The sequence below is a fragment of the Chionomys nivalis genome, chromosome 2, assembly GCF_950005125.1.
Source record: "Chionomys nivalis chromosome 2, mChiNiv1.1, whole genome shotgun sequence".
NCBI classification, from domain to species: Eukaryota; Metazoa; Chordata; class Mammalia; order Rodentia; family Cricetidae; genus Chionomys; species Chionomys nivalis.
The window spans coordinates 71,042,060-71,066,909 of NC_080087.1; the positions used below are offsets into that span (position 1 = coordinate 71,042,060).

General features: G+C 38.9%; 2 protein-coding genes across 2 annotated transcripts; both read right to left on the reverse strand.

Moving 5' to 3' along the window:
• Nucleotides 1–5,947: 5,947 nt before the first annotated feature.
• LOC130868242 (vomeronasal type-1 receptor 1-like) lies at nt 5,948–6,901 on the reverse strand. Its single transcript, XM_057760505.1, has one exon. The coding sequence runs from the start codon at nt 6,899–6,901 to the stop codon at nt 5,948–5,950; it is 954 nt and encodes a 317-aa protein (XP_057616488.1).
• A 15,110-nt stretch (nt 6,902–22,011) lies between these two features.
• Nucleotides 22,012–22,956, reverse strand: LOC130869752 (vomeronasal type-1 receptor 2-like). Its single transcript, XM_057762167.1, has one exon. The coding sequence runs from the start codon at nt 22,924–22,926 to the stop codon at nt 22,012–22,014; it is 915 nt and encodes a 304-aa protein (XP_057618150.1). The 5' UTR covers nt 22,927–22,956.
• Nucleotides 22,957–24,850: the final 1,894 nt, after the last annotated feature.

Consider the following 24,850-nt stretch of genomic DNA (forward strand, 5'->3'; position numbering starts at 1 on the left):
AAACAGAGATGTTGACCAATGGAATCGAATTTAAGACCCAGATATTAACCCACAAATTTATGAGTACCTGATTTTCAACAAAGGAACTAAAATTATATAATGGAAGAAAGAAAGCATCTTTAACAAATGGTGCTGGCATAACTGGTTGTCATTCTGTAGAAAAATAAAAATAGATCCATATTTATCACCATGTACAAAACTCAAGCCCAAATGGATTAAAGACCTCAATATAAATCTGACCACACTGAACCTGATAGAAGAGAAAGTGGGAAGTAGCCTGCAACACATGGGCGCAGGAAACCACTTTCTGTATAGTCCCAGTAGCACAGACAATTAGAGCAACAGTGAATAAATGGGACCTCCTGAAACTGAGAAGCTTCTGTAAAGCAAAGGACACTGTCATTAAGACAAAAAAGCAATCTACTGAGACAAAGGTCTGATCTCCAAAATATATAAAGAACTCAAGAAACTAGACATTAAAATTCTAAATAACCCAATTAAAAATGGGGTACTGAACTGAACATAGAATTCTTAACGGAAGAAGTTCAAATGACTAAAAGATACTTAAGGTCATGTTCAACTTCCTTAGCCATCAGGTAAATGCAAATCAAAACAACTTTGAGATACCATGTTACACCTGTCAGAATGGTTAAAATCAAAAACATCAATGATAATCTATGATGGAGAGGATGTGGAGTAAGGGGAACACTCATCCATTGCTGGTGGTAATGCAAACTTGTGCAACCATTTCTCAGGTAATTCTGGATCAACCTACCCCAGGATCCAGCAATGCCACTCTTGAGAATATACCCAAGAGATGCCCAATCATACTACAAAAGCATTTGTTCAACTATGTTCATAGCAGCATTATTTGTAATAGCCAGAACCTGGAAACAACCTAGATGCTCTTCAATGGAAGAATGGATAAAGAAAGTGTGGCACATATACACATTAGAGTACTACTCAGTGGTAAAAAAACAATGACATCTTGAATTATGCATGCAAATGGATGGAAATAGAAAACACTATCCTGAGTGAGGTAACACAGACCCAAAGATGAATATGATATGTACTCACTCATTAGTGGATTTTAGCCATAAACAAAGGACATTGAGCCTATAGTTCACGATCCTAGAGAAGCTAAACAATAAGATGATCCCAAAGAAAAACATATATAGTTATCTTCCTGAAAACTGGAAGCAGACAAGATTGCCAGGCAAAAGTTGGGAACATGGGGGTGGGGGTAGGGTGGGGAGAAGGGGAGAGGAGGAGAGAGAAGGGAGAAGGGGAGGATTAGAGAGAGCTTGGGGGAGTAGGATGGTTGAGATGGAGGAAGGGTGGATATGGGAGCAGGAAAGAAGAGATCTTAATTAAGGGAGCCATTTTAGGGTTGGAAAAAACTTGGCTCTAGAGGGGTTCCCAGGTGTCCACGGGGATGTCCCCAGCTAGGTCCTTGGGCAGCAGAGGAGAGGGAGCCTGAACCGGCTTTGTCCCACTATCACACTGATGATTATCTCGAATATCACCATAGAATCTTCGTCCGTTAAAGGGTGGAGACAGAGACAGAGACCCTCATCAGAGCAACGGACTGAGCTCCCAAGATCCAGTTGAAAAGCAGAAGGAAGGAGAAGATGAGCAAAAAAGTCAGGACCACGAGGGGTGCGTCCACCCACTGAGACAGTGTGCCTGATCTACTGGGAGCTCACCAAAGCCAGCTGGACAGGAACTGAATGAGCATGTAATCAAACTGGACTCTCTGATTGTGACTGACAATGGGGGCTGACTGATAAGCCAATGATAATGGCCCTGGGGTCTGTCTCTACTGCATGTACTGACTTTTTGGGATTCTAGTCTGTTTGCATCCCTTCCCAAGCCTCGATGGAGTGGGGAGGGCCTTGGACTTCCCACAGGGCAGGGTATCCTGCCCTCTGTTAGGACTGGAGCGGGAGGAGGGAGGGGGAGAGAGGGACTGGGTGGGAAGAGGGAGGAAGTGGGAGCCAGTGGGAAATGGGAGGAGGGGAGGAAGTGGAAATTTTGAATGATATTATTTATAAAACAATAAAAATGATGCTGACAAAAAATTGGGTATATATATCTAAACAGAGAATTCTTTTTTTAAAAAAATAAGATTTATTTATTATGTATACAGTATTCTGCCTACATATATCCTATAGGCCAGTAGAGGGCACCAGATCTCATTACAGATGGTTGTGAGCCACCATGTGGTTGCTGGGAATTGAACTCAGGACCTCTGGAAGAACAGTCAGTGCTCTTAACCTCTGAGCCATCTCTCCAGCCCTAAACAGAGAATTCTAAGCACAAGAATTTCAAATGACCAAAAGATACCTAAGGAATTGTTCAACATCCTTAGGAATCAGAAAAATGCAACTCAAAAGGACTCTGAGATACCATCTTACAGCAGTCAGAATGGCTAAGATAAAAAACATTGAAATGGCAGCTTATGTAAGGGGAACATTCCTCTACTGCTGATGAGAGTAAAAACTTGTACAGCCACTTTGGAAATCAGTGTAACAGTTTCTCAGAAAACTGGGAATCAATCTACCTCAAGACTCAGCAATACCACTCTTGGGCATATACCCAAAGGATGCTCAATCACACTACAAGGACACTTAATCAGGTATGTCGATAGTAGAATTATTCATAATAGCCAGAACCTGGAAAAAACCTAGATGCCTCTCAACTGAAGAATAGATGAAGAAAATGTGGTATATTTACACAATGGAATATTAGTCGGATCTGGTGGACAATGACATCAAGAAATTAGCAGGCTATTGGTTGGAGTAATAAAAAAATCATCCTGAGTGAGGTAACCAAGATTCCAGAAAGACAAGCAAAGTAAGTACTCACTCATAACTGGATATTAGATGCTCACAAATGTTAACCAGGCTACAATCCACAGCCCCATAGAAGCTAGGTAACAAGGAGGACACACCTATGGTTTGCCCTAGGAAGGGGAAGTAGATTGATCTCCTGGGTAACCTGAATGCAAGGGGAAAAGGGGATGAAAACACTAGGGCATGGGATGGTTGAGTTGGGGAGAGACTGAGAGAGAGATAAATGAAAGAGACATGTTGATAGAAGGAACCAGTATGGCGTTAGGGAGAAAACTGGTGCTAGGGAAAACTCCAGTACCCACAAGCATGACCCCAGCCAAGATTCTTAACAATAATAGAAGTGGTGCCTGAACTGGCCTTCTCCTGTAATCATATTGCTGACTACCCTAATTGGCAGCAGACAACCTCTATCCAGTAACTGGTGGAAACAGATGTAGAGATCCACAGCAAAGCACTGGGCTGAACTCCTGGGGTCCCGTCAAAGAGAGTGGGGAGGGATTATAGGAGCAGGGGGCGGGGTCAAGGTCATGATGTGTAAGCCACAGAGACAGTTGATCTGAGCTAGTGAGAGCTCATGGACTCTGGACTGACAGCTGGAGAGCATGCAAGGGGCAGAATGAGACCCTCTGAATGTAGGTGATAATTTTGTGGTTTCATCTGTTTGTGGGGCCTATGGTAGTGAGACAAGGATTGGTGCATGAACTGACTTTTTAGACCCATTCCCTATGGTGGGATTCCTTGTTCAACCTTGATGCAATGGAGAGGGACTTGGTCCCTCAAGTCTTAATTGACTCCACATGGGAGGCCATATCCTCTCTGAGGAGTAAATGCGCATGGGAAGGCAGAGTGGAAGGAGGGAGGGAGGGGGAACTGTGGTTGGTATGTAAAATATTGGTTTTAAAAAAAGAATTGATGTTGGTTTTCTCTTTCTTTTGACTGATCCATTCTACTAAACATGGCTTCTGTGCTCTACTGCTGCTATTATTGTAGGAGTAATCCTAACAAGGAAGTGAAAGCCTCTGATGAAAGAGGTAGAAAAAGACACAAGAAGATGAGAAAACCTCCTATGGTCACGGATTAGTAAAAATACATTGTGAAAATGACCCTCCTTCCAAATAAAGTTACAGGCTCAATGCAATCCTAATAAAAATCTGCACAACACTCTTCACAGAAACAGGAAAACAATCTAAAGTTCAGATGGAACCACAAAAGTTCCTGAATTACCAGAATAATCCTGAGCAAAAAGAACAGTGCTGGGGGAATTACCACTAAAGATGTCAAACTTACAGAGTCATTTAAGAAAGAAATAAAACAGCATGATGCTGGCACAAAAGCAGGCACGTAGGTCAACAATATACAATGAACAAAATACAAGACCCAAACGTGAGAGAAAACTGCTGGCAGATTAAAGAGGAACAGAGAATGGCGGGTTTGCATCACCACAGGTGGTGCTCACATCTGCACTGAAGGAGTCCTGACCTTTGAGGAATGTGGAAGTCAAAGGACAGAATGAGATTTCTATCTCTTCTCCAGTGTCTTTCTTCATCTAAGAACTAGAATAAACTGTGTTTTGAACAATAAGTTGAGTGACAGAAATGGGGTGGCGACAATGATTTCATTTGCATTGAAAGGTCTTCCCAAGTGTCTCACTATATTCTGTCAACAGGAGATGAGCCTTTTACCAACAGATGACCACAGTCACCCTTTAATTTATTATTATGAATTGGTGGCATATGTATTGTAGTAAAATATACATAATGTGAAGTGTTGTACTTTTCCAATTGCATTCAAAGAATATTGTTTGTACTGTCAGGTCATCACAGCCATTCAGACCTGAAATTTTACATCAAGTAGAAAAGGAAATGTATTCACTAAACACTGATGTTCTAATCCCTATTCCTCTCAGCTCTGTTGATCCACTGATTTATTTATATTTTGTCTCGATAATTACATTTTAAGTGACTATGTCCATAGAGTTATGTAGTTAACTTTGGTCAGGCTTATTACACCTAGATTAAAGTCAGTCATGCATTCTATGTGAATATTAATTTGTTAATTGTTTTAAGGACGGCGGGCTGCATCCCGCCACCCGGCTAGCTTTACACCCAAAATAATTACACACAAATACAAATTGTATTCTTTTAAACACTGCTTGGCCCATTAGCTCTAGCCTCTTACTGGCTAACTCTCACATCTTGATTAACCCATTTCTAATAATCTGTGTGGCACCACAAGGTGGTAGCATACCAGGAATATTCTTAACCTGCGTCCATCTTGGAGAGGAGAGCTATGGCGACTGCCTGACTCAGCTTTCTTTCTCCCAGCATTCTGTTCTGTCTACTCCACCCACCTAAGGGCTGGCCTATCAAAGGCCAAGCAGTTTATTAATTAACCAGTGAAAGCAACAGATAGATAGATGACACTCCCACATCAGTTATTCTATTCTTCTATCCTTTAGCATTTATGTTGTTTCCAACTTCTGGCTACTGGGACAATCCTATGAATTTTGTTTGGGTCCTTTCTTTTAATTCTCTGGCTTAAAATGTAACAGCTCAAATTGGAAATTGTTCTGATTTGGTTGCTTGCTTGTTTCTTGAGATAGTGTTTTTGTACCCTAATTTGGGCCTAAACTCAAAGTGTAGCTTAGAATGACCTTGAATTCCTGATATTCCTGTTGCTTTTTCTTGAAAGATGGAATTATTAGGTACATGCCATCACAGAAAGGAATTACTGAAATGAATGGCAATGTTTTTTAAAAACAGTGTTTCATGTAGCCTAGGCTAAGATCTAATTAGCTGAGTAGCTGAAGGTTTACTTGAGCGCCAAACCCAAAGACCTGAGTCTTCAGAGTGCAAACATTAGAGATTTAGAGGGCAATTATATGGGATTAAAAAAATAGTCATTTGTTTGCATTTTGCACTATGTATTCTTTTTGATAGTTTAGCAAAAAAGATGAAACATTAATTATCATTTTTATTAATACCAAATCATAAGTTTGTTACAGAGAAAGATGCATGATAGATAACAAGCATCTGCACCTACAAATATTAGGAAAAAGCAGCACATTAAAGTTGACATGTCCTGGAGGGAATTCAAACATCAGAGACCACAGTTGGACTGTTTGTTTTCTTTATCCAAAAGACACAGCAGAAATGAAGGACACATATATTACTGAAATTGAATACAAGGGGACTGAGTGTTGGGAAGCTCAATGACAGCAGCACAGAGGTGTTCAGCAGCCAAGGACTCGGGTTCACAGTCTGGGTTATACAAAATGATAAAATGGAAGCTAGAGAGTAAAAGGACAGAAACATGGTCACCAGGATCAGGATGGTTCGTGTGGCTCTGTCTTCGTGGGAAGGCCTTTGGGAGAGGCTGTGGCTATGGATGTGCTGGATTCGATGCTTGTGCTTATGCAGGACAAGGATCATGCAGCCACTGGCCCAGGCCATGAGGACCAGACACATAATATCACTTACGGATATAATCACTGCTTTTATTAAGAAAGTTAATTTCTCAGGCATAGTTAAGGAACAGTATCTATGTATTCCTTTATCACTCAGGTTATTGCTATTCTTTGGACCAGGTTTGATCATAGAAACAGGGATATTGAGCAGAAGCTGTGGGATCCAGCAAAGGAAACAGCAGGTGACAATGCACTTTGAGGATCTAGTCCTGAGTTTCAGCCACCCAGACAATTTGGGTTGAAGTTTAATGGCCTGAAAGCCACTGAGGAGGGAGGTGGTGCTGAGGGAGACCCCTCTGGCCACTCTGTACAAATAGAGGAGAAGTTTGCACCCAGCCTCTCCCAGGAAAGATGTCAACCCAAAGGTGGCCACTGTCTGAGGAATCCCTTTGGAGAAGAGAACCAGAGTGTTTGATATGACTAACTGATTGAGAATCAAGTTCATGGGTCTCACCACTTGTGGAGTGAACAATGGAAAGTTATACAGATGAAAGAGGAAGGAATTGGCTAGGATTCCAACAGTGGTCTGAATGATGAACATTATTCCCCAGTTTGAGTTAATGGAAACTAATGCATCCATTTCTAAGAGACACTATTTGTTTGCTTTATTTGAACCAGAGCAATTCAGAAATGGATTGTTACTTGTGGTTGTTTGAAGGAGAAATGTCCTCTGTAGATTATGGTATTTGTATGTTTCATCCTGATTGGTGGCACTGTTTGGGAAGCTTATGCAACATTTAAGAGATGGAGTTTTACTAGATGAAGCCCATCACTGGGAGGGAGAAGCCAACATTGACTGTGAATAAGCTGTTCCCACTTGCTGTTCTCTCTCTTCTTCCTGTGTGTATGAACATGTGATCAATCATTTTTTTCTTCCTACTTGCTTTCCTGACTGTTACCATGGTTCTACCCTCCATCCCATGAGAGACTCTATTCCTCTGGACCTATAATTCAAACTAAACACCTTCTTCCTCTGAATTGCATCTAATCATGGTATTTTATCATGGAAACAGAAAAGTAACTGATATGCTGTCTTAAGACTACTAGAAATGTCTTTTCTCATAAAACCCATCTTAGATATGAATTATGAACACATCATTTGTAAATGTGAAGGACTTCTTACTGCATTATTTATAGACAGGAAAACTGGCAGTTCTCTACCTCAGTCACAGAAAGACTGAGGGAACTGTGTTCAGTCTGCATTGCCTGAGGAGGAAGTCCTGTTTGCTGCCTCCCTTTGAGGAAACACCATTATTGACTAATGAGAGAAACGACAGATTTGAAGTAGGCCCCTCTGTATGTGTATCTTTCAAAAGTCAGAATAAACCATAACCTGTAAAATTAGTTCTTGCTAGGGCCTTGAGAAGAGGCTAAGAGAAGTGACTGCTCAAGCAGAGGGTCTGGGTTTGATGTCCAGTACCCACATGGTGTCTCACAACTGCCTGTAACTCCAGTTCCAGGAGATTCAACTTCCTCTTCGGACCTCCATGGACTCCTGAATGCACATGGTGTACACAACCTCATGCCGGTAAGCATGCATCACACGAATAAAAATAAATAAATAAACTTAAATCAAAAATCCCTGTGTGAATCTGTGAACCATGCAAAGGAGTCATCATAAAGCCAGACCACCACAGCCCATCTTACTTCTTGTTTAGATTAGAAGCATATTTAGGAAGACTGTTTATTCTATGGGACCCATATAGTGGCAAAAGAGGACAAATTCTTCCAAGTTTTCTTCTGGTCTCCATATTCAAAACATGTCAACTGCATACATACACACATGAACACAAATAAACTTATAGTGTTTAAATGTGACTGGAGGGATTTCTCAGTGGATCCTCAACCAGAGGATCCAGGTTCGGTTTCCAGTACCCACCTTATGCAGTTCACAACCTCCTGTGACTCTAGCTCCCACGGGTCAAATGCACTCTTCTGGGTTTCACTGGCACTGAACTTTCAGCTTCAAATTCACACAAAGATACATACAAATGGACACAAACACAAATTTCAAGAAATAAGAACATTAAAATGCAAAATGTAGATTTTTCTTAAACACATAATACTAAACTTTGTATAGAATCTAACTCATAAACGTAAAGGATTACTTTAAAAAGTAAGCAGCCAGGCATAAAGAGGAGCACCTTTAATCCAGCACTCAGGAGGCAGAGGCAAGTGAATCTCTGAGATGAATGCTAGCCTACGATACACAGCAGCTTCTGGCTATCCAAGATTATACAATGAGTCCATGTCTCAAAACAAATAAACAATCAAAACAACATACACCCCCCACAAAAGAAAAAAATGGTATAAAGATAATCTAAAATGCATTTTTTTCTAAATTCATATTCATCAAGACAAGACTGAAAAAGTTCTTGAGTTGAAGGAGAGTGTTGAGGGCACATAGGAGGGTTGGGAAGGAGGAATGGAAAGGAAGAAATGTTATAATTAAACTAAAATCTGAAAAGTAAACATCTTTTTCAAAAAGAAAGAACTGTAGTTAGAAATCAAGGAGACAGTCCAGCAGTTAAACGCTCTGTTGTCTCTGCAGGGGCTACAACTTCATATCCCGAACAGTGGGGTCACAACCGTCCAGAGACTTCAGTTATCTCATGATACCCAGCACATACAAGGTACTCAGACACTTTTACAGAAAATAAAATAAAAAATCCAAAACTTTAAAAAACAGTATTTTGTAAAATTTTTTTATGTGTTTAAAAATTACTGGTATTATACAAATAACCTACATAACTATCATTAAGTTTTGGAAAATGCTACAATCTGGATAAAGGATAGAGGAGATAAAACAGAATATTCTGAAAATAAAATATGTTTGTGACAGAATTTCTTAAAGGGCTACGCATGTAGCTAGATGATAGGATGCTTATCCAGCCTACATGAGGCTCCAAGATCAATTTCTGGTATTGTCAAAAAACTACTTCCCATAACCTAAACAACAGATTATTTCCAGTGCTACAGACTTTGGGGTAAAAGGGGAGGATGAGAAAGAAAAGAACACTTCAGCATGTGTACAAATATCTTGGCACAATATCCCAAAGAACAAAGTCTGGGCACTAGAATAACACAACACAACAATGTTGTCAAGATGTTCTGAGGAATGAAGTATGGGCACTAGAACAACACACCAAAACAGACAGCATCTCAATTCGGGACCTGCTAAGATCCCAGATCCCTGTGTCATTTAATAACTGCAATCACTCCTAGAAGCACGAATACATCCCCCCTTTTCTGTGTTAAAATATTCCCTGTGGAGACACAAGCCAGGAATAAACTGGACACATCTTCTAGAATAAGAACAGGAAAATGTTCCTTCTCAGGTCTGCTGGTCGGGAGCAGACTCTGTTTCCACTGCCTGGACACTGGATTGGGTGGCAGCCTTGGAAACCCACTGGACAGGAGGTGGATATAGTGGATGGAGAGCTATCAAGGCACTGTCACTCTCGTAACACGTTAGAATCACAGGTAATGTATCTGAGGACCTTAATTCTTCTTGCCCCAGAATCTTGGAAATGTTTTGGTCAGATTTTTTTTTTACTATTTTTTTTTATCACATTTGTGAAAGAGTACATAAAATAAAATTAATGAAATAATGTGATTCATTCTGCTGCTAAAGACCAATAATAAAGGGAGAGTGTATAGTAGTGTGGGTGCTACAGAAAACACTCAGAGGCATGTTCACAGAGCCAGCTGAGGACAGCATGCTACCACAAATGTTTTAGTTATCCTAGCTAGTCATGCACACATATAGGCTAAAACAAATGAATCATATTAGCTCTTTGGTTCCTGGTTAGTTCTGGCCAACATTCCTAGAACATGTCTCAAAAAATTTGTGTATCTATGCCATATTTCTTAAGACATTTCCATAAGAAAAACAAATTATCAGAAAAGAAAGGAACAACTTACCAAGTATGTCCACTGGGGTGGCAGACACCTTGGTCACACTCAGCGTGTGCACAGGAAGACATTTCATTCCTGAGATAAAGACTTGGCACACAGTGATGTCATCCTGCTGGGAGGTGATTATCATTTCACTCTTTAGTGTAGTGACAGTGTCTGCATGGAGATTAGAAACTTTCTCAGAAAAACACCTGCACTGTGTTCAAATTCCTGAAAGGGATTAGAGTTATTAGTGACAGACCAGAGTGTGGCAGGGGGATTACAAAGGTAAACACCATAAGAGATGGCTGAAAACCACCAGGTAGAAATGGCAAGGGAGATGAGGGCACTAAGGTAAGGGTGTGAGAATAAGTTTGGCTGTGTATCTTGCCAATTTGAGGGCTGTACTTTTTGGGTTGTTACTTTTACATCCTGAGAAATTTGTACCATGAATAACTAGAAGGGAAAAGAGGAGGAGGGGTAGGAGTGAGCAGCTGGTCATGACATTTGGTCTTAGTTAAAAGGACAAAAAGTGATGCTTTGATTGTCAGAAGTGAATTTGTAGGAATTGTCAGTCACAGACTTTAATGAGTGTTACATGATCTCTGTGGTGTGCGGGATGCATCAAGAAAACTCTAGTGTGGGGAGATGGCTGACCAGGTGGACACTTATGTCAAAACTAAAGATGACTCCTAAAGTGACTTCTAACTCTTCTTGTTCTCTCACCTTTGCTTCCTTATCTCTGAAGTACCTATCATAGTTTTGAGCATATTTCCTTCTAGCTCTCATGCTTACATAAAAGTTGTCTCTATAATATTAACCTGCCCAAAAATTCCTTTCAGCCCTACCACCAAAAATCTCAGGTCAGCCTGAGAAGTTAAAGGAACTCCTGAGGCTCCTAAAGACAACCAAATCAAGCTATATGTTTGTACCCATGACAACATTCCAGGGTCACTTCTTCAAAAATGGTTGGGTGTTATTTTTTAATTGATTTTTATTGAGCTCTACATTTCTTCTTGCCTTTCCTCTCCTCTTCAATCATCCCCCAAGGGTCCCATGTTCCCAATTTACTCAGAGATCTTGTCTTTTTCTATTTCCCATGTAGATTAGATCTATGGAAGTGTCTCTTAGTGTCTTAATTGTTGTCTAAGTTCTCTGGGATTGTGGTTTGCAGGCTGGTTTTCTTCACTTTATGTTTAAAAGCCACCTATAAGTGAGGATATGTGATAATTATCTTTCTGTGTCTGGGTCACCTCATTCAAAATAATGATTTCTAGCTCCATCCATTTTCCTGCAAAATTCAAGATGTCGTTATTTTTGTTTGCTGTAAATGTACCATTGTGTAAATGTACCACATTTTCCTTATCAAATCTTTGGTCAAGGGGCTTTTAGTTTTTTTCCAGGTCCTGGCTATGACAAACAAAGCTGCTATGAACATAGTTGAGCATATGTCCTTGTGGCACAATTGAGCATCCCTTGGATATATAATCAAAAGTGGTATTACTGGGTCTTGAGGAAGATTGTTTCCTAATTTTCTGAGAAAATGCCACACTGACATCCAAAGGGGTTGTACAATCTTGCATTCCTACCAGCAATGCTGAAGTGTTCCCTTTTCCCCACAACCTCTCCAACATAAGTTGTCATCATTGTTTTTGATCTTGGCCATTCTTACAGGTGTAAGATGGAATCTCAGAGTTGTTTTGATTTGTATTTCTCTGATGGCTAAGGATGTTGAACATTTCCTTAATTGTCTTTAGCCATTTTAGATTCCTCTGTTTAGAGTTCTCTGTTTAAGTTTGTACTCCATCTTTTTATTACATTATGTGCTCTTTTGGTGACCAATTTCTTGAGTTCTTTGTATATTTTGGAAATAAAACATCTGTCTGATGTGGGGTTAGTGAATAACTTTTCTTATTCTGTAGGTTGTCATTTTGTCTTGTTGACTGTGTCGTTTGTTTTACAGAAGCTTTTCAGTTTCAGGAGGTCCCATTTATTAATTGTTTTTCTCAGTGTCTATGCTGCTGGCATTATATTTAGAAAGTGGTTTCCTGTGTCAATGTGTTTAAGTGTACTTCCAACTATCTCTTCTATGAGATTTAGTGTGACTAGTTTTATGTTGAGGTCTTTGATCCATTTGTACTTGAGTTTTGTGCATGGTGATAGATATGGGTCTATTTTCATTTTTTCACATGTCAACAACCAGTTATGCCAGCACCATTTGTTAAATATGCTTTCCTTTTTCCATTTGTTATTTTTTGCTTCTTTGTCAAAAATCAGGTGTTCGAAGGTGTGTGGATAAATATCCACATCTTCTATTCAGTTCCATTGGTCCACCTCAAGTTCTTTTGCCAATACCAGGCTGTTTTCAGTACTGTAGCTCTGTAGTAGAGTTTGATGTTAGGGATTGTAATGCCTCCAGAAGTTCCTTTATTGTACAGGATTGTTTTGGCTATCCTGGGTTTTTTGCTTTAACATTTGAAGTTGAGTCCCATTCTTTCAAGATCTTTGAAGAATTTTGCTGGGATTTTGATGGGCATTACATTGAATCTGTAGATTACTTTTGGTAAGATTGCCATTTTACTATGTTAATTCTGCCTACCTAAGAGCATGAGAGATCTTTCCACTTTCTGGTGTCTTTAATTTCTTTCTTTAAAGATTTAAAGTTCTTGTCATACAAGCCTTCCACTTGTTTGGTTAGAGTTACTCCAAGATATTTTATGCTATGTGTGGCTATTGTGAAGGGTGTTGTTTCTCTGTGTGTGTGTGTACAGGAAAGCTACTGATTTTTTTTTTGAGTTAATTTTGCATCCTGCTACATTATTGAAAGTGTTTATGAGTTGCAGAAGTGCCTTGGTAGAATTTTTAGGATTGCTCATGTTAACTATCATATCATTAGCAAACAGTGAGATTTAGACTTCTTCTTTTCCTATTTGTATTCCCTTGATCTCCTTTTGGTGTCTTATTGCTCTAACTAGGACCTCAAGAACTGTATTGAATAGATATGGAGAGAGTGGACAACCTTGTCTTGTTCCTGATTTCAGTGGAATCACTGGAGTTTATATCCATTTAGTTTGATGTTGACTGTTGGTTTGCTGTATATTGCCTTTATTATCTTTAAGTATGTTCCTTGTATCTCTGCTGTCTCCAAGACCTCTATAATAAAGGAATGCTGTATTTTGTCAAAAGTTTTTTTGGCATCTAAAGAGAGGATCATGGGGTTTTTATTTTTCAGCTTGTTTATATGGTGGATTATGTGGACAGAGTTTTGTATGTTGAACCATCCCTGAATCTTTGGGATGAAGCCGACTTGATCATGGTGGATGATGGTTCTGATGTGTTCTTGGATTCGATTTGCCAGTATTTTATTTAGTATTTTTGTATCAATGTTCATGAGTAAGATTGGTCTGTAATTCTCTTTCTTAGTAATGTCTTTCTATGGTTTGGGTATCAGGGTAATTGTAGCCTCATGAAAAGAGTTTGGCAATGTTCCTTCTTTTTCTTTTGTGTGGAATAATTTGAGGAGTGTTGGTATTAGTTCTTGTTTGAAGATCTTGTAGAATTATGAGATGAAACCATCTGGTTCTGGGCTTTTTTTTGATGACTGTTTCTATTTCTTCAGCAGTTTTAGGTCTGTTTAATTTGCTTATCTGGTTTTGATTTAATTTTAGTAAGTGATATTTATTCAGAAAGTTGATCATTTCCTTTAAGTTTTCCAATGACCTGATGATTCTCTGGATTTCATCTGTGTCTGTTGTTATGTCCCCCTTTTCATTTTGGATTTTGTTAATTTCGATATTCTCTCTTTGCCTTTCGGTTGGTTTGGGTAAAGGTTTGTCTATTTTGTTGATTTTTTTGAAGAACCAACTCTTTGTCTCATTGATTCTTTATATTGTTTTCTTTGTTTCTATTTTGTTGATTTCAGCTCTCAATTTGATTATTTCCTGCCATCTAGTTCTCTTAGGTTAGTTTGCTTCTTTTTGTTCTAAAGTTTTCAAATGTTCGGTTAATTCACTAGTGTGGGATTTTTCCAGCTTCTTTATGTAGGCATTTAGTGCCATGAACTTTCCTCTTTACATTACTTTCATTGTGTCCCATAAATTTGTGTATGTTGTGTGGTCATTTTCATTGAATTATAGGGGGTCTTTAATTTTTTCCTTTATTTCTTCCTTGACACATTGATGATTCAGGTGAGCATTGTTTATTTTCCATGTGTTTGTGGGTTTTCTGGAATTAGTATTGCTGTTGACTTATAATTTTAAACCATGGTGATCGGATAATGCACATTGGGTTATTCCAATTTTTTCGTATTTGTTGAGGTATTTTTTTGTTACTGAGTATGTGGTCTATTTTTGAGAATGTTCCAAGAGGTGCTGAGAAGAAGGTATCTTTTTTTTCTGTTTGGATGGAATATTCTATAGATGTCTGTTAAGTCCATTTGAGTCATAACATCTGTAAGCTCTCTTATTTCTCTGTTCAGTTTTTTTGTCTGACTGACCTGTCCAGTGGTGAGAGGAGAATGTTGAAGTCTCCCACTATTAGTATGTGGAATTTAATGTATGATTTAAGGTTAGAAGTGTTTCTTCTACATATGAGGATACCCTTGTATTTGGGGCATAGATGTTCAGTATTGAGATTTCCTCTTGATGGATTTTTCCTGTGACTAATATGAAATGACCTTCTTTGTCTCTTTCGATTTATTTTAGCTTGAAATCTATTATGTTAGATATTAGGATAGCTACATCTGCTTGTTTCTTAGGTCCATTTGATTGATATATTTTTCCCAACCCTTTACTCTGAGACGATGTCTGTCTTTGAGGTTGAGATGTGTTTCTTGTATGCAGAAGAAGGATGGATACTGTTTTCATATTCAATCTGTTAGCCTGTGCCTTTTTATAGGTGAGTTGAGTACATTTACATGAAGAGATATTAGTGATTAGTGATTGCTATCTCCTTTTAATTAAGTTTTAATTGTTGGTGATGTTAATTTGTGCATTTCCCCCTTCTTTGGGATTTGCTGCTATGAGACCATTAATTGTCTATGTTTTTGTTGGTGTAGCCAACTTCCTTGGGTTGGAGGTTTCCTTTTAGTATTTTGTGTAGGGCTGGGTTTGTGGCTAGGTATTGGTGAAATCTGGTTTTGTCATGGAATTTCTTGTTCTGTCCTTCTATGGTGAATGAAAGTTTTGCTGGGTATAGTAGTTTGGGCTGGCATCCATGGTCTCTTAATGTCTGCATAATGCTTGACCATGACCTTCTGGCTTTCATTGTCTTCAATGAGAAGTCACATGTAATTCTGATAGATCTACCTTTTTATGTTACTTGACCTTTTTCCTTTGCAGCTCTTAATATTCTTTCTTTGCTTTGTATGTTTAGTGTTTTGATTATTATGTGGCAAGAGAACTTTTTTTTGGATCCAGTCTGTTTGGTGTTATGTAAGCTTCTTGTATCTTCATAGGCATATCTTTCTTTATGTTGGAAAACTTTTCTTCTATGATTTTGTTAAATATGTTTTCTGTGCTTTTGAGTTAAACTTCTTCTCCTTCTTCTATACCTATTTTCTTAGATTTGGCCTTCTCATGGTATCCCATATTTCCTGGATATTTGGGGTTAAGCTTTTGTTAGATTTAATGTTTTATTTTACTGATGAGTCTATTTCCTCTATTGTATCTTCAGTGTTTGAGATTCTCTTTTCCATCTCTTTTATTCTGCTGTTTAAGCTTGCATTTATGGTTCCTGATCATTTTCTCATGATTTCTGTTTCTATAATTCACTTGTCTTGTGTTTTCTTTATTGTCTCTCTTTCAGTTTTCAAGTCCTGAATAGTTTCTTTTATATGTTTGATTTCTTTTTCTTGGTTCTTTAAGTGATTTGCTGATGTCTTCCATTTTTTTGTTTTTCTTTCTCCCCATCTCTTTAAGAGAATTTCTCATTTCCTCTTTAAGAATTTCAAACCTCTTTAAGTTATTTTTAGGTCATTCTTTTCTGCTTCATCCATGTTTGGTTGTTCAGGTCTTGCTGTTGTAGGGTCTGTAGGCTTTACTGGTGTTGTGTTGCTCTTTATGGTATTACATGTGTTCTTACCTTTTCTACTCATCTTTTCCTCTAATAAGTGTAGTTGGGGCTGCCTGAGATTCTGTTAAATAATCTTCTAGGTGCCAGTGAATCCAAAGCTCAGATGGTTGTTTCTTGTGGTATAGTCAGTACCACAGTTCTAGTTACCCCATTGTTTACTCTGTGTTCCTGGAGATAACTCAGGGCCCCCATGCTTTACTCTGCTCCCTTGGAGTTTGCTGTCTCAGGCTTACTTTGGGCTAGGTTGCCAGCTTTGCCCTGTTTCTGTAAATCCTGGTCTGGATGTCCTTCTACAGAAGTCCCTGGCTTGGAGTTGGTCTTGCAAAGTTTTCTGGCTCTGGTCTACTGCCTCAGAGTTCCAGGCTTGGGTGCACCCAGAACTGCAGAGGACCTGGCTCAGGCTTACTCTCTCAGAGGTCCCAAACTCATGCTCACACATGCAGAGGTTCCAGGTTCCTGCCTATTCCCTTTGATGTCCCAGACCAATGCCCAGACCCACAGAGGTCCTGTCTCAGGCCTAATCTCTCTCTGAGGCCCCAAACTCACACCTGGCCCCTCAGAGATCTCTGGTTCCTGCCTATTCTCTCAGAGGTCCTGGGTTCACTCATGCCAAGACTGGCAAAGGTCCTGGCTCAGGCCTAATCCTGAGAGGTCCTAGACTCACGCCCAGACCCACAGGGTTCCTGGCCTAAGTCTATCCTCTTCAAGCTCCCAGATTCATGTCTGGACCCTCGGCGGTCTCTGGCTCTGGCTCACTAGCTCATAAATTACTCCCCTGTACCTGTTCTGGTGGAGAATGCTGACTCTGGATCTGGTTGCTAGCTCAATCCTGATCCACCTGTGTCTTGGGACTGGTTGGTTCCTGGACCTGGATTTGCTCCTGGCTTCTGCTCCTGGTGGAGCTTGCTTCTTCAGGCCCTCTCTGTCCTAAGTAGTGGTTTCAGTCCCACTCTTGTGGAATTTGTTGCCCAAGGTGAGTTCCTTGCCTCAGGCCTACTTTGGCCTAGATTACCAGCTTTGACTTGTTTCTGTAAATTCTCCCGTGATCATGGATTAAGAGAAAAATAATGTGAAAACAATCTTACAACCAACATAAAGTTACAGTTTCAATGAAATCCTAATTAAAATTTCTCCAACATTCTTTACAGAAATAGAAAAAAGGTTCAAAATTCATATGGAACCACAAAACTCCCTGAAGAGCCAAAATCCTGAGCAAAAAGAACAATGACTGTGGGATTACCACTAAAGATGCCAAGCAATACAACAGAACTATAGTAAAAAAAATCAAAAACAAAACAGAAAATCTGCATGGTGCTGGCATAAAAGCTGAGAAATAGATCAATGATCAATAAACAAAATTGAAGACCCAAACATGATAGAAAATTGGTGACAGGATAAAGAGAAATGGAGAAGAGCAGGTTCACATTATCACAGATCCTGCTCACATCTACATTGAAGGAGTCCTGACCTTTTAATGTTAAAGTCAAAGGAAAGAATGAGACTTCTATCTCCTCTCCAGTGTCCTTCTTCATAGAAGACATAGAATGAATGGTATTTTGAAAAATAAATTGAGCGAACAAAAGCCAGCAGCAGTTTCTGCAGTAATGGAGTTGTTACAATGATTTCATTTGCATTGAAAGGTCTTCCCAAGCTCCTCACTATAGTGCTGTCAATAGGAGATAAGCCCCCCTCCAACAGATGTTTACGGTCACCTTTTGGTTAATTATTGTTAATTGGTGGCATTTTTATTGTATAAAGTATAGATAACATGAAATGTAATACTTTGCCAATTTCATTCAAGTTGAGTTGTTTTAAGCACATTCTTTTTACTGTGGGGTATTCACAGCCCTCCAGCCCTGAAATTTTATGTCATGCAGTAAAGGTGCTGTCTCCATTCATCATCTCTGTTCCAATCCCTGTTCTTTCCTGCCTTTTTTGTTCGTTTGTTTTCAAGATAGGGTTTCTCTGTGTAGCCTTGTTGTCCTTGAACTTGCTTGGTAGACCAGGCTGGTCTCAAACTCACAGAAATCTGCATGCCTCTGCCTCCCTCATGCTGGGATTAAATGTGTGTGTTACCACTGCCCCATCGTCTCTGCTTTTCAAAACCACTGCTTTATTTATTCATTTTTCTATCTTCACCACTTTGTTTAATGTACTGTGAAGACATAAAGTTATGTAGCTATATTTTTATTACCCTTAGTTTATTAATAGTCTATTCATTCTACATGAATACCAACTTGTTATTCTATTCTTCCATCCTTTGGCATTTCTGTTGTTTCCAACTCCTGACTACTGGGACAATCCTTTGAACTCTTCTTAGATCCTTTCTTTCAATTCTCTGGATTATAGTGGCATGGCTGAATTTGGCTATTTTTGTTTGTTTGTTTTGCTTCTTTCTTGATACAATGTTTCCTATAGCTTAAATTGGGCTTGAATTCAATGTATAACTGAGAATGACTTTCAAATCCGGATGTTACTATTTTCTCTTGAAATCTAGAATTACAGATGCATTCATTCATAGCATGGAATTACTGACTTGAATAACAGTGCCTTTATTTGTTTTTTCAAGACAGAGTTTCTCTGTATCTTTGGAGCCTATTCTGGAACTAGCTCTTATAGACCAGGCTGGCCTCAAACTCACAAAGATCCTCCTGTCTCTGCCTCCCGAGTGCTGAGATTAAAGGTGAGTGCTACCACTGCCCGGCCTAAATGACAGTGTTTTAAAAAACACCATTTCATATATCCCAAGCTGAGGTGAGCTAATTAAGTAGCTGTGGACGTACTTGAACTTCAGTCTAATGACCTTAATCTTCAGAGTGGAAATATTAGAGGCTTAGATGATAATTGGGGGATTAAAAGTGAATAGTCATTTATTTAAGTTTTACACCAAGTTCCTTTGTCTGGTGTGGTGGGTGAAAAACATTTATTTAAATTTACACTCAACACCACTGTCCATCACAGTGTGAGGTCATGGTTGGAAACTCAAGCAGGTCAGAAACATAGAGACAAGAGCTGATATAGAGGCCATGGATGAGTGCTTGTTATTGTCTTTCTCTCATGACTTGTTAAGTTTGCTTTATTATAGCACTTAGAACCACAAACCCAGTGGAAGCAATTCACACAGTGTCCTAGAATCTCTCATGTCAATTATCTTCAGTGTATATAAAGACCTCAAGAAACTAGACACCAAGCCAGGCGGTGGTGGCGCACGCCTTTAATCCCAGCACTCAGGAGGCAGAGGCAGGCGGATCTCTGTGAGTCGAGGCCAGCCTGGTCTACAAGAGCTAGTTCCAGGACAGGAATCAAAAGCTACGGAGAAACCCTGTCTCGAAAAAAAAAAAAAAAAAAAAAAAAAGAAAAGAAACTAGACACCAAAATATCAAATAATCCAATTAAAAATGGGGTACAAGTATAAACAGAGGATTTTCAGCAGAAGAATCTCAAATGGCAGAAAGACATTTAAGGAATTGCTCAACATGCTTAGCCATCAGGTAAATGCAAATTAAAACAACTCTGCGATACCATCTTACACTTGTAAGAATAGCTAAGATCAAAAACACTGATGATAGTTTATGCTGGAGAGTATGTGGAGTAAGGGGGCACTCATCCATTGCTGGTGGGAATGCAAACTTATACAACCACCCTGGAAATAAGTATAGCAGTTTCTCAGAAAATTGGGTATCAATCTAACTCAAGATCCAGCAATACTACTCTTGAGCATATACTGAAAGGATGTCCAATGGTACAACAAGGACACTTGCTCAACTATGTTCACAACAGCTTTATTTGTAATAGTCAGAACCCTGAAACAACCTAGAGGCTCTTCAACCAAAGAATAGATAAAGAGAATGTGGTACATTTACACAGTAGAGTGTTACTCAGTGGTAAAAAGCAATGACCTCAAGAAATTTGCAGGCAAATGGATAAAATTAGAAAAAAAAAATACTTAGTGAGGTAACCCAGACCAAGAAAGACAAACATGGTTTGTATTCATTCATTCAGAACTGGATATTGGATGTAAACCAAAGGATTACCAAATGGCAGTGGTAAACATGTAAAGTCATCGCAGTAACAAGGGACATTCTGGAGCTGAAGCCCTTGGGGCTTTGCCTAGTCAAGATTTTCCCATCAGTGCTTTGCTTTCTGGCACAGCAAACTCCACCAGCTCAAATGCTGCCTGCTGCTCCTCTGACATGGTCGCTGACAGTATACGATGCTGAAATTCTAAGCCTGTCTCATCACCTAAGTTAGAAAAATATTTACCCCACGACACCTAATGTTGTAAGCCCTGGGGATTAGCCTGAGTTGAAAGCCTCCCACAAATTGCATTATTTACGTCATCTGCCACCAAGCATTGTAATCATCATGTCACAAAAATGTTAAAAGAAAAAAATGTCCTCAGTATTTTGCCCTATTTAAATATGCCGGCTCCTCTATGATGATCCATATGATATATATAATTATTACTTAGGATGCTATTGAATTACTTGTTGTAGTTTCCTAAGTATTGTGACAAAAATGAGAAAAACAACTTAAGATGGGAAGGGTTTATTTTAACTTGCAGTTTGAGCACACAGTCCATTGTGGAAAAAAATCATGCAATCACGAGGTTGATGCAGCTGAACACACAGCATCTGTATTCAGATAGCAAAGAGAGATACATACCAGTTCTCAACTTGCTTTCCTTATTTAATTTAGTCCAGCAATCTAATTAGAGGATTGATGGCTATGCAGAATTAGATTGGGTCCTCTTCCTCCATCAACCCAACTTAGAAACTCCCTCCAAAATGTGTCCAGATGTTTGTTTCCTGGATGATTTTAGATCTTGTCAAGTGAACTATCACAGTTGACCATCATGTTACCTAATACCGTCTGGTCAATAATGAGACTTAGATTTGGACATAGAATAGAAGAACATATTAATATATTAAAGAACAAGAATAAATAGAATTAGTGACATAGATAAAATATATTTTATTATGGATGGAAAAATAGAGTGTGGAGACAAAGTCAGAAACATTAATGAGTACAATGAGACAGCCTATGGAGGCATTTGTAGAATGTACAGGTTAATCTCCATAGGCTTGGGCTGTCATAGGCTGTCATACAGAATACCAGGGTAGAAGCAACTGAATAGGAGGTCACAATGGTACATGGTAAGTTTGGGGTGGCTAAAGATGTCTCTGGTTTCCAGTGACAATCGAAGAAACAATGAACACAGTAAATAGGCATCACTTAATTTTTCTTCCCATAGAGGAACCTGAAAGTGGAGTCAAAAGCCCAGACCATAAGATCAGATGCAGAACAGCAGTGAAGCAAAAACATGAATAAATACAGCATCATTGGTCACATAAACATCTTATTCTCAATATGACACAGATCTTAGATTTTTCTTTGCCTATCTATTCTTTCATTAAGTTGAAGCAGTGGGACAAGAGTCCAGGCTATTCCTGCAGAAAAAATTTATACCTCAACACCTGATTGGATATCTGTAAGATTAAGATACTCTTCAGGACATGGGGATTCCTAATTTTATAGCTTTTATAATGAAAATAAAAAGGTATCTTAATCTCATGGAACTGTTTAGACAAAAGTTGTCACAACTTTCAATGTCAATTGTCACTGATTTGCTTAATAACACTTAGACATGGGTGAGTCTAAATTTAATAATGGATAAAAGAATATTTGAATTGATAATAACACACAAGTAACCACATTAAATTACCTTCTCCTACAGCAGGGAAAATGATTCTTGGGAGCAGACTTGTTATTAGGGACAAGGATGAAGGGGCAAAATGTGGGGAAGCACGTGTCTAGCAATGTAAATATGCTGATTATCCACAGCCTTGGATTGTCAACTATCACAGTATAGATAACTAATATGAAGGACATTGAGTAGGAGAGGACAAAGGTGCACACAAGGATCAAGATGGTTTTTGTTGCTCTGTCTTCAGGGGAGACTCTGAGGGAATGCTGAGTGCTGTGAATGTGCTGTAGCTGACTCTTGTGCCTATGGAGGGTTCTCATCATGAAGACACTGGCCCAGACCATGAGACCCAAACATAGACCATCAGAGACACAAAACAAGGACAGAGATAGTCCAGTTACAGTATTGCCAGAAACAAATGCTGAGCAGTATCCCAACTTGATTTTCTTGGTGAAGTTTTTGTTAGTACCAGATCCAATCACATCTATAGCTATTTTGGTGTTTAGAAGCATATGAACAAGCCAGCTGAGTGAGCAGGACTGAACCATGTACTTGGAGACTGAGTGTTTCAGCTTCATCCACCTGGAGTTGCTGGGGCTGATTGTGATTGCTTGGAAACAGCTCAAGAGGCAGGTGCAGTGCAGAGAAATGCCCCTGGACACCCGGTTACTGTAGAGAGTAAGTTTACATAACAGGTCATCCAGGAGAAATTGCAAGCCCAGTTGTACCATTATGTGAGGAATTACTCTTGAGATGATAACCAAGGAATTGGCTAAACTCAGATGCCTTAAAATCTGGTCTTTGGGCATCAGACTTTTCCCAGTGAATTCAGACACAGCATAAGGAAGAAGAATCGACCAATTGCCCAAGATCCCTACAGCTGTCTGAGAGAAAAACACAATCCTCATAGGCAAATTCTCTGGAACCATGTTCCCTCCACCCAAGATAAACAAATTTAACTTTATCCGTACATTCAGAAATAGAACATTCAAATATGTATTAAACTTTAATAGTTCAAACTGTATCACTATCTCACTCTCAAACATTGATTATAATAAGATCAGTCACACTTTTGATACGGATAGAGAGCAAAATTTATGAAAGATACCCTTAAGATGCCTCAGGTTTTCAAACTTCTCCACAAATAAAACTGTATCACATATGTATAGTTCATTATTGGTGTCTTTGCATGTCTCATTTTTGAAGATTATTATCTGAAGAGATGCTTGTACGTTCATTACAATATCAATTAGATTGTGTTAGCCTAGATGCTGATCATTAGATCAATGGATATTAAAAATGTGGTACATCAGGCCTGGAGAGATGGCTCAGAAGTTAAGAGCATTTGCTGCTTCTACAGAGGATTCCAGCTTGGTCCCTAGAAACCACATGGTGCATTATAGCTGCCTGGAACTCCAATTCCAGGGGATCTGGTGCCCTCTTCTGATCTCTGAGTGCATAAGGAATGCACCTGATACACAGACACATTCTGGCAAAACATCAATACACACAAAATTAAATAAATAAATGTATAAAAAGCAAAAAGTAGCACATATATAGAACATAATTTTATTCACCTGCTAATAGAAATGATATTATGAATTTGTAAAGAAATTATTGGATTTGGAATTTATTATATTATACAATGTGTCCCAGATTCAGGAAGACAAATACCACATGATCTCTCTCATTACCAGGTCTCAGCTTTAACATATTATATTAATATATAATATATGTGTATGTGTATAGGTGTGTGTGTGTGTGTGTATGTTTGTGATAGTGTGGATATAAGGCTTGAAATTATAAAGATAATCTCAGGAGAAAGAAAAGAGGAGTTGTAGATGTGAAGGTTGGCCAGTAGAACACACCTGTAAAGTCAAAGCAGAAAAGCAGTCTCTGAAGGTAGAAGAGTACAGGAGGGGAATGCAGAGAGGGAGACGAGAACCATCCAAAGCTAATGACAGTTTTGTAAAACATCACAAGTGCATGCTGGTTAGTCTGTACAGGAAGCTTTCATGCTGTCGCAATGGAGTGCTACAGGGATGATGATCACATGGAAATGATACAAGCTTCTGGCAGTGAATGGTAAATGATTGACAGTCACAGATCAAGTAGTCTTCTTCCTGTTGGTGAAAACCATAAAGATCATACTACAGCTTAGCATGTTGTTGTTCATGGTGGTGTGTGTGTAGTCTGGAGGTCTGTTAGTAATAGCAGTTCCTGTTAAAAGATTTTATTTTGAGAGTGGCTGAAACCCTGTATTGTGGCAATGATGATAGAAATGGAGAATTCCAAACATGCTCCTATATCCTTTTAAAAAGTGGTGAACACAACTGTTCACCCTCAGTTATTGTTTGTGTGTCCCACACATAACAGGTGAACACATATATCTGTGCAAGCGTTGGTGGAATTTTTACCAGAAAAAGAAATCAGTAAGACCAAATGTCTGTCTTATCTCAAGTTACATAATCCATCAAGATACATACCATGTTCCAACATGTGGTCAACCAGTTGTGAGAGTGAAGAAAAAAGTTGAATTTGATAAAAAGAAAGGCTTACTTTTAATGCTTTTTAAGGAATATAGTCCTTTATGTTCATATTTCATTAATATAGTAAGGGTGAAAAAGATTATCTTTCCTATAGGTCTATGACATTTTTTCCAGCAGATATACAATATGAACTTTATAAGTAAGTTGTCGTCACCCAGCTGGAAAGCATTAACATATTCCACACAATATCATCAGATGCTGGCGTCTGTCTGAATCCAGAGCCTCACACATGAGGAGTTATTACAATGATCTGCTGGTGCACATTATAATCTCAGTGTCTCTGCAACGTGAAAAAATAACATAA